The following is an 11,062-nucleotide window of genomic DNA, read 5'->3' on the forward strand; positions in this document are numbered from 1 at the left end:
AATTCAAAAAGGACAAAGAAATAAATTTACTTCTGTTCCGTACTGAGTATGGACAGAAGAACTGTGTTCAGAATTCAAAAAAGGACAAAGAAATAAATTTACTTCTATTCCGTACTGAGTATGGACGGAAGAAATGAGTTCAGAATTCAAAAAGGACGAAGAAATAAATTTACTTCTGTTCCGTACTGAGTATGGACGGAAGAAATGAGTTCAGAATTCAAAAAGGACAAAGAAATAAAAAGACATCAATTTTATTCGGTTCTGAAATGAGTATGGACGGAAGAAATGAGTTCGAAATTCAAAAAGGACAAAGAAATAAATTTTCCGTACTGGGTATGGACGGAAGAAATGAGTTCGAAATTCAAAAAGGACAAAGAAATTTATTTGCTTCCGAGCCGAGTTCGGAAGTTAGAAATGCAACCAAAATAAAGAGGAACATCTAAAGCCCCCAATGATGGGATAAGAATCTAGAATACATAAAAATAACCAAGCTAAACATGCATTGAAAGAAAGTAAGGAAAAAGTAGGTAAATGTTACTGGAAACGAATAATGCTTGCAATTCTCCGAATGGCATCACACCAACTCAGTTTGTAACAATCCGTTCATATTTGTCCTCCTCAAATCGCACTTGGGCCATAGCTTTAGCTTCCACATCTTCGAAAGTTGCACAAGGGTACTTGGTTAGTTCCTTGTAGAGCCCATCTTCTTCAAAAAGGCCTTGGCGGAATGCTTCAATTGCAGTGGGGATGTCACACTTGTAGATCTTTAATTTCTCCTTGTTAAAGCGATTCAAATAATTCCGGAGTGATTCATCACTTCGTTGTCTAATGTGGTATAGGTCGCTTGATTGTTTCTCGAGAGGGCGACTAGTTGCAAATTCCACTTTGAACATGTTGATCATTTCTGCAAAAGATCTAATAGAATAATTAGGTAAATTAATAAACCAAGTAAGGGCCGGACCTGATAAAGTGGCTCCAAAGCTTTTGCACATGATCGCCTCTCGAATATTTTGTGGTACAAAGCTAGTCATCATCTTTTGTTTGTAGAGCGCAACATGTTCAATAGGATTCCCGGTACCATCGTATGTTGGCATGTTTGGAATGACAAACCGCTTTGGAAATTCTACTAGATCAATGGATTTGACAAAAGGTGAGTCGGCATAGCTATTGTCGGGTTCTTCCTTGATTGGCCGAGGAACACCGGGGATCTTGTTGATCTTTTCTTCTACTCGCTTGACATGAAAATCCATTATCTTTTTCAAAACCGACTCTTCCCTACTCAGAACGGACTGGGATTCCCCAACTTTTTGATGAAACAAAGCACGAGGCGGGGTACGATCTCGAGATCTGAAAATTTCTTCGTCTTCACGTCTCGAATTAATATTTGTTGATGCCATTGAGTGAACATGATTCCTCAAGGATTCGTTCTCAAAGGTTAGTTGGGCTAGTTTGGTTTGAGTTTGGATTTTTCCTTCCAACAATGTTTCTATTTGGACTTTTTGTGAGTCTAGGGTTTTCCTTAAAGAATTCATTTCCTCATGGAGGTCGGCCATGGTGATCCATCCTTGGTTTCCGGACATGGCTTGGATTTAGGTTTTGTGTTTAAAAGTTTTAGCAAATTTTTTACTACAAGCCCCACGGTGGGCGCCAAATTGTTTGGGACAAATCTTAGAAAAGGGGTTTCTAGGAATTTGTTAAAGGTTTTATGGGGTTTTAGTAATCAAATCTGCCAAAAGAAATAAACACAACCTCCAAATGAATTAGTTAAGAGCAATAAAACAATAGAACTATAATAATAATTATAAATCAAAGAACAAGGATCAAGATAAGAGAGGCATTTCTCAGTAAGGACGAACTGGTGTCAGTAAGGACGAACTGATGTCAGTAAGGACAACATAAATCAGAGATTTTAGTATAAAAGTGTAGTAAATTATATTAGACCAAGTATGAATGTGTGAATGAATCCTATTACATTGAACATCCTATTTATAATGATTTATAAGTCTAATAAAGGTAAATATTGAAGAATCCTTGCTATTATGGTAATGTTGACAATATTGATTGGAGTCTTCTTATCTTAGGAAATGTTGACTTGGTAATTGATATTTCCTTGATTCGCTCGTTCAATCATGGGACTTGATTGTGCTTGTTGCCCAAGCATTCATTACGTGTCTTCAAATGGTCCAAGCCTTGCAGGGAAGTTGCCTTTCTCAGAAAGGCTCAGTAAGACGGTCGATTTACTCAGTAAGGTGCATTGAGTCCGTGTTGTCCGTACTGTCCGTACTCAGTAGGGACCACTGCGGGGATAATATATCGTCAAACAATTGATTCATTTCCTATTTTAGCTTTATCTAATTGATTCCATAGTCTTCATAAGATCTTTGATTAATTATTGACTTCTTAATTGGACAAATAAAATCCTTGATTATTATTCTTTGATATCTTTGACCATGTATGCTTCCTCGTTTCCTTATTGAGTGTAATTTATTCTTTCATTATTATCCTTTTCCTAATTTATAGCTTGCTTGGAATCCACTCCCAACAGGGAGTACTTCTTTGGTTATATGTCTTTATGCTACCACCACTATTTAACACCTATTGCTTAAGAAATAAAAATTAAAAATTACTATCTCATTTCTATTCTCAAAATTCTTACAAAGTCACCTTAGAAATGGTTCTATACAGACATCTTTCAGGGTGTCAAATCCACCTTGATAACGCTAGCACGAGCAAAAACACCATTGGAAATTCTGACTACATCAACGACATCGATGCTCGCAAGATGCAAGATAAACAATCACGTCATTATCGTAGATTCGGTTATTCTGAACATAAAGTCTTGATCTATAGTATAATCATTATCCTCTGCTTTGTTCTTGCTGCTTCTACTTACTCCTTCCTTTCCCGAGCAGGTTATCTTATTTATTTTTTTTCCGCTCTTAAACATATTGCATATTAATTTTATTGAGAATAATTACTTCTAATAATACAACATTATGTCCATTCAAATATAATGAAGCAACTTTTTGGTTATTTCTGAATAATGCAACCGTTCTGCGTGCCAAGTGGTTCTAAGTTTTATCGTACTAAAACAAAATAAGGTGGAAAGGTTGTATTATTTAAGAACTAGCTCTATATGCATGCTATGCCTGCAATAATTTTAAAAGATTTTTGCGACCGAATTTTTGAAAATGATAATATTAAAATAATAGAGTACATGATTAATTGATTGATTTATTAATGTTTCTATTTTCTATTAATTGATTAATGTTTCCTTTTTCTATTGATGGATTGATTGATTAATGTTTCCTTTATTGATATTTCATTTTTTTCTATATATTAATTGATTAATGTTTCCTTTTTATATTAATTTATTAATGCATTTTTTCCTTTGTTAATTGATTTATTAATCAAGACAAAATTGGCCTCAACACTCTAAATTATCGCTTAGGTGCGCCCAACACCCTAAACTCTATGTAGTTGCTAAAACACCACAAACTAATGTATTGGGTGCAGTGTGCACCTTTTCTAATTTTCCGGCCATTAATTCAACAAAAAACGATGATGTTTTAAAAAAAAATAAAAATTTTGATTAAAAGTTATATGAATTTTTTGGTTAATTAGAATTTTTTGGGGAAAAAAACTCACCGTTTTTTGGTGAAGTAATGGCACGCATTGCATCCTACACGTTAGTTTGTTGTGTTTTAGCAACTAAGCAAAGTTCATGGTGCTGAGCGCTCCTAAGTAATAGTTCAGAGTGTTGAGGCCAATTTTGCCATTAATGAATATTTTGTTTTTCTACTAGATAATTGTCTGATCAAATAATGCTCAGTTTTAAATAATTGTACCTCTATATATTATCCTTATACTCATAAAGCATCTTTAATTTTAAAACATCTTCATTTTACAACTATATAAACTTAATAAAGTATGTTTGAATTATTATTCTCAAAGCACAATTATTATCTTGTTATAGTTTATGATTTTTTGTTATTTTTTTATTCAATCATTTATTAAGGTAAAATTGGAGGGATATCTATAAATCTATAAATCTATAAATCTGTATTAAAAGGTGTTCTACACTCCATGCTTGCGCCACGTGGCATTTTGAAGTTCTATTAGAAGACCACATGTACATATGTTGCATCATTAATTTCCACTATATATAATTATGCCATGTGGGATGGAGACACATGTAAATATCTCATGTCATCAATTTGTACAATATATTGCCATGTCATCAATTTGTAAAATATATTTAAAAATAGTTATTTATAAGGTTTGAACTTAGGACTTTGATGTTCATATGTATATACACTTACCGACTCAACGAACTTCGTTTGTTGTTTACCAAAATGCGGGGTTAAAAAGTCAAAATAGGTTGGAGAATATGTGTACCAAAATGGAATAAAGTACAATATACAAAACATTTAAATTCGGCCTAATAAGGAAATTGCACAAAACATTAAAAATCAGAGGGAGTATAATGTATCTCAAATTAAGCTCGTAGCAAGGTTTAAGTTTCAAATTCACGTATTAGCTAGCTTTGTTGGTAGAGCTCAAATAATTTTCTATTGCAATAATAAAATAAATTGTCTTTCCTATTCTGCTTCCCTCCATATTATATATAAAACCACATGAAATCCATCAATAGGCAAATTATACATAAATAATACTCCGTACATGAATATAGTTTAACCCGTGGCAACACCCGGGCCAATAAACTAGTTTAGGAGGAAAAAATGAGATAGTGGAGATTGGTTTGGTTATAGAATATAGATTACTAAATGAACTTAATAAATAAATTAATTTATCAAGGAGTTTGGTCTACAGTTAATTTGACATTCATTGTATTTAATCTCCCCAATTTATCGATTAAGCCATACATATGTAGAAAGCCTCTTAATAAAATACTTATAATTGAAAAGGAATGAAAAATATTTTTAAATTCTTTAAAATAGCATGTTTGATTATTGACCTTGAAGAAAAAGAGTAGCATTTTTTATTTTCTCAATAATTTGATTGATAGGAGTAACTCATTATTGATTTTTAACAGATATAGATACAAAGGATACCCAAGGTAAATCCTTCAAGGATGATTTTCTTGCAAATGTATCAAGGATAGATATAACTCCACAACTCAAGCTTTCCTGTAAGCTCTAAAGTTATCAAATTCTTATGCATTCTCAACCTTCATAGCATGTTTTATTTATATGTACGAGTTAATTAATTAAGTGTTTAATATATTGTTGCAGCTTCGAATTGTGACCTGAAATTGCTGAACTCTACAGCGCAACTTGTAGAGCCACCCCTTGAAAATAGATCATTTGCAAGATTTTCGCTGTCGTATACAGAAAGAGAAGAAAAGCCTGCTGGAGTAGATCATTGGCAACCAAGGTTCCCAGGGCATCAAAACTTGAGAGAAAGGGATGAATCATTCTTTGTACGCGATCAAAAGATTAATTGTGGTTTTGTTAAGGGTCCTAAACACCATTCATCAAGCACTGGATTCGACTTAGCTAGGGATGATCACTTATATATTAGTAAATGTAACATTGCTGTTGTTTCTTGCATCTTTGGGAATTCAGATCGCCTCAAATCTCCTCCTCCTAATGTAGTAAGTAATCAATTCTTCCGAATCGTATTCATTTGTATATGGAAATGTACATGATATACCACCTGTTAAATGGTACAATCTATCTCATTTTTCACATTGTATCTCCATTTTTGGTGGACCATCAAGGAAAATTGAGAGTGTGTGTACAACCGGTTGTACTATAAAATTTGTCCTACTTTTAAAAACTAAAGTTGCAAACTCAATTTTGTCTTTTTTATTATCAAGAACTATTATATTTAGAGAGTACTTCCCTTTTTTGCAACTTTTCAAGTGTAATCTAATTTATTGTTCGTTTATTAATTTTCTTCTTGTTTCAGATCACTCAATTGTCTAGAAAAAATGTCTGTTTTGTGATGTTTATGGATGAAATGACATTACAAAATATGAGTTTAGAAGGTCAAATACCAAACAAAATGGGATTCATTGGTATTTGGAAGATTGTTGTCGTCAAAAATCTTCCCTCTAAAGACATGAGAAGAGTCGGAAAAATACCAAAACTTTTGCCCCATCGACTTTTTACTTCTGCAAGGTAAGACTTTGAATACTCAAGTTGTGATTTGGTTTTTTATTTTTCAATTTATTTATCACATAGTATTGTGAATTTTGGTGCTTTTATCTACCGTCATCTAAATGTAATTTGTTAAAAGTATTATTAACGAATGAAATTAGTTTTTAGCTAATTCAATGCGAGAATGTACATTATACCAGTACCAGTATACCACTGATTGTACATTACATCTATATTATTTTTTCATTTTACATATTTATATTGGACAAATTTCATGATATTATGAATGTGGTTGTTCCATACAACCGGTTATACATAGAAAAATGCCATTCAATGTACAAGTGATTTTTTTATTTTGTTACTATTCATGTTTAGTGAAAACACCATTAGTTTCATTCAATAAGCAAACATTATTAACAAATAAAATCAAATAAATTTCACCTACTTTTTATTTTTGCTTGTTTTTATAAAGTATATCTAAATTAAATCAAAGAATTGGAACTAAAGATAATAAAAGGGTAAAAAAAAGAAAATGTAATAGAGTTTGCAAGAGGATGACGCAACGTATTGCTGGTGTATGAAACAACAGTGTCTAAATTAGTGTTTTAGATGTATCAACAATATAACTTTATGCAACATTTTTTAAAATTTCAATTTAGTTACTACCAATAAATAAAGGTTGTAGATGTTGCTCATTTTAGTGTTGGTGCAAAAAATAATGATCTCCGGCCGAATATCTTTCACTTTTAGCTCTTTACTCGTAGCCCTAAGGGCTATATTTATCATTTTCTGATTTTTTGACATGTCATGCCGCAGGTATTCAATTTGGGTGGATGCCAAGCTACGTCTTGAAAGTGATCCTCTACTCTTGTTAGAGCGCTTCTTATGGCGAAAGGGTTACGAATTTGCAATATCAGACCACTATGCTCGTCATTGTGTGTGGGAAGAGGTTGCGCGAAATAAGGTTCTTAAAAAAGTCAGTGACGCTGAACTTGATCGGCAATTGCATTTCTATGAAGCTGATGGACTAACAAGATTCAATGCTTCTGATCCTAGAAACTTGCTTCCTAGTAGTATGTGTTCATTATGCAACTTCTTATTTATATTTTAAACTTTATAAATCTTTGTTTGGGTTGTCCAAGATTATTCATTACACTAATGTTTTTGTGACTACTTTTTTTAATAGATATACCCGAAGCATCTGTTATAATTAGGGCACACACGCCAATGTCTAATTTGTTCTCTTGCATTTGGTTCAATGAGGTCGACCGTTTTACCTCTAGAGATCAGTTAAGCTTTATCTACCTATATAAGAAGTTGGTACAGAAAAATCCCGGCACAAAGTTTTACCTGGACATGTTTAAGGTAAGAAATAAGTGTGAAAATTTTTGTATATAAAAAAAGTTACACCATTTGCTCATTTTTGTACTCTCTTCGTTTCATAAAATTTCTTACCATTCCCATAATCGAATGTTCTATTAAGTTCATTTTGATTCTTCTTTTTGTGACACTAAATATTATATATTTATTATTAGGCGAACCAGTGAATGGTCCTTTACCTTGTTTGTTGGGCTTTGCAGGATTGTGAGAGGAAGCAGATTGTGAAATTGTATCTCCACAGATATCAAGAAAAAAGCAACACCACACATAATGCCACAAAAGGTCAATAGCAAAATCATGGACATTTTATCAAAAATGGAACAATGATTATGAATAATGATTATGGGTCAAGGGTTCATTAGTCACTTGAACCTTCATGGGAACCTTTTTGTTCTAATAAAAATTTAAATTTTGAAAAGAGGGTTTTGATTTCTTTGCATCAAGTAGTGATCTCCGAAAATTTGTAACATTGAGTCATTGAGTTCGTACATTAGAAAACAACTTTATCTTTGACTTTTATATTTTGGTTAAACAACCAAAATTTATCTTTGATTTGTTTCATAAAAAAAAAATATAAAAATTATCATTATATTTGTGATTTTTCTTTAGTTGCCTTTGTAGTTTTTAGTTGTTTAGTCATTAATCACCAAAATAACATTTATCCAAAATGTAAAGGTTGAATAAAACCAAATCAATATCCAATAGGGTCATTTTACATTAGGATAAATTACATCTTACCACCAAAAAATTTCAATTTTTCTCATAATACCACCTTAATGTTATTTTTAAACAAATTACCACCAACAATGTTTGTTTTTCTCACATCTTACCACCAAAAATTAATTTTCGGTTATATCCTCCGTTATTTGGGGCCCAATTTAACAAAATGCTTGTTAATTATTTGTTGTCTCTCTCGTAATCACCCATCACTCTTCTTCTCTTCCACTTTCAACCTTCTTTCAACCCTTTTCATTGATTTTCACATAAGTTTTCCATGTTCAATTACTTCTCTTTCTCTCTCCTCTACACCATCAAAGGCAAACAAAGGATGTTGATCTTGTGTTAATCAAAGATTTGAGTGTTTAATTTGAGTTTGGGCCTCATATAACGAAGAATATAACGAAAAATATAACGAAAAGGTGATTTTTGGTGGCAAGTTGTAATTTTTCCTTTAATATAACAAACATTTTTTGTGGTAATTTGTAATAAAAAAAAAAACATTAAGGTAGTATTATGAGAATAAATGAAAATTTTTGGTGGTAAGATGTAATTTTTCCTTTACATTATTACAACTACCAATAGCCAATGATTGATTTTTACCAAATATGTTTATAGTGTAAGGCTGCTAGTGATTTTTGAGAATAGCTTAAGAAAAAGGTTCTTTAAACATTGATTATGAGCATAACTAATAAGGTTCTTAGAACCTTAACTAATAAAAAATCTGTTTTAGATTTTGTGATTGAAATTTCTAGGAGAAAGTTTATTTTAGATTATTGAAATTGGATTTTAAGAATCTATGAAGCTCTTTCCCCGTAAAATGCTCTTCATTCTCTCTAGAAAGTCCAACCCCCAAAATGGTCGAGCAAAGGGGTATTTCTAGACAATATTAAGTTGGCAAAATGGACATGCCTTCCACCAAAGATCTTGTGTTCCGCACATGGACTTGTTTTCCCTATTTTTCGTGCCAATAGGATGCTTACACGACCCAATTGACTTTAACTGGTCTTAGGGGTGTTTCTTGAGCTTGTTTATGAAAGTTTTGCACCGTTTTGCGACTTTTACATATAGTGAGCTATTGGTTTTCAGGTCATAACTTTTTTTTATGTACATAGCTCTGATTTACGCAAGTTAAATGACGTAGTAATCCTTAATTAGTTTGTGGCCTTCGTACTCATATAACTTTCTTTGGCGCTTGTGAGAATGTCAGTATTTCAATATTAGCACTTCGGAACATTTTGAGGCCCAAACACATTATTTTAATAATATAGATTAAAAGATTGCATTATTATTGTGATTGGTTGAAGTGGTAAGTAATTTAATGTCCTTTAAGGAAGATCTTGAGTTATTTAAGGCAAAATCTCTCATTAGGAGACACACCAAGGATGTTTTGATGGTCCTAGGGCCCTATTCTATAAAATTACAGGCTCTTATATGCTTAAATTTTTTAAAATTTGAGTTATAAAAATATTTTTGTAATTTTTAATAAAAACTATTTATAGTAATAAATCTTAACGAGCCAGTTCACGATCTTTCGAGCCGAGCCTAGTTTAGTTCAGCTCTGTTCGTTTAGCTTTCGAGCCGAGCCCGAACTCGATCCGAACCTAGCTTTAACCGAGCCGAGCCCGAACTGTTTGCGAACAGGCCAGGCCAATTCTCGCCCCTAAACCCAAGTTGGGTACCTAGACACCAGAAACCTCAGTTTGGAGAAGGCTTAAGGAGGGGACCAGCCACTCTTCCTTGAATGCCCTCTACTATTTCAGTCTTAACTAGGTTGGGTAAACCCAAAGTAGTCCAATTGCCAAGTAGGATTGAGAAAGTGCCAAGCTCAGACCAACGTGTCTAGGAGGTAGAAATCAAACAAGGGAATAATGATTTAAACGGAGACAAGGAGTAGAAAGATGATCTGGCTCTGGCTAAAGTCAAGAGAAGAGTCAAAAAGAAGGCTAGGTTGATCAGAGAAGCAGCCACCAGCCAACTACAAGCAAACGCAGTTCACGTGGATGAGGAGGCTTTGCAAAAGGGAATGCTTAAAGTCGTCGCTGTTGAGGAGCCTCATTTAAAGGATGACAGTAACTGGAGAGAGAATTCAATAGAGGGAGCTCACAAAGATAAGTCTTCCATGGGCCCTATTCGGACAGAGAGGTCAAAAGGAGATGTTCTTGATGCCCAGCCTCATTTGAGTATCACCCAGACAGAGAAGTTGCATGAAGAAATTCCTACAGCCCAGCCTCATTTGGATGAGAATCAGAGAGAGAAGTTGAGAGAAGATGTCCCAGAGACCCAGGCTCATTCGGGTGGAAAACAGGAAGATGGACTTTGTGAGGGAAGTCTATTGTCGGAACTTCATTTGGTTGCTGAAGTGCTTCAAAGAGAGAAAATTCAGGGATCATCTAAGGACTTGTCGCTTGTCAATATTCAGAGTCATCCCTTAGTTATAGAACTGATGGAGGACCCTACTGAAGAAGAACTGGAGAACTATAGGATAGAAAGATTTACAGAAGATTCTCTGAGGACTGAGCAGGTATCTTATGTGGAGTTAGTAGACTATGGTTCAGAAGGATTGGATTTGGAGGTGTCCAAGTCGAATCTTGATTTTCTGGCAAATTGTTCAGAAGGAGATTGTGAGTCTGGCGCTTGTTGTGCATTCACTTTCCCCCCCAGTGTTCAAAGCCTGTGGGACCGTACAGCAGGATACTTCATGGGCCGATGAAGTTGACCAAGCCGAAGCTGCAGGTATGACCTCTACTATTTCAGCTGAGCTGAGTAAATTTGATAAAGGATCTGGTCTAGCACCATCCGTGAAGACTGTTACTAAGGAGCAAGAACAGTTGGTTGTG

General features: G+C 33.8%; 1 protein-coding gene across 1 annotated transcript; it reads left to right on the forward strand.

Moving 5' to 3' along the window:
- The first annotated feature begins 2,671 nt into the window (after positions 1–2,671).
- LOC145604265 (putative hexosyltransferase MUCI70) lies at positions 2,672–7,795 on the forward strand. Its single transcript, XM_081660198.1, has 7 exons — positions 2,672–2,912; positions 5,057–5,152; positions 5,256–5,617; positions 5,935–6,146; positions 6,942–7,198; positions 7,312–7,490; positions 7,706–7,795. The coding sequence occupies exons 1-7, from the start codon at positions 2,672–2,674 to the stop codon at positions 7,793–7,795; spliced, it is 1,437 nt and encodes a 478-aa protein (XP_081516324.1).
- The last annotated feature ends 3,267 nt before the right edge of the window (positions 7,796–11,062 follow it).

Source organism: Chenopodium album, chromosome 22 (genome assembly GCF_948465745.1).
Source record: "Chenopodium album chromosome 22, dcCheAlbu1.1, whole genome shotgun sequence".
NCBI classification, from domain to species: domain Eukaryota; kingdom Viridiplantae; phylum Streptophyta; class Magnoliopsida; order Caryophyllales; family Amaranthaceae; genus Chenopodium; species Chenopodium album.

Excerpts from the sequence above, each read along its gene's own strand:
- LOC145604265 (XM_081660198.1), top strand. The coding sequence starts at position 2,672 with ATGGTTCTATACAGACATCTTTCAGGGTGTCAAATCCACCTTGATAAC. Across the intron at positions 6,147-6,941 it reads CGACTTTTTACTTCTGCAAG|GTATTCAATTTGGGTGGATG; the intron begins GTAAGACTTTGA and ends GTCATGCCGCAG. Across the intron at positions 7,491-7,705 it reads TTTACCTGGACATGTTTAAG|GATTGTGAGAGGAAGCAGAT; the intron begins GTAAGAAATAAG and ends TGGGCTTTGCAG.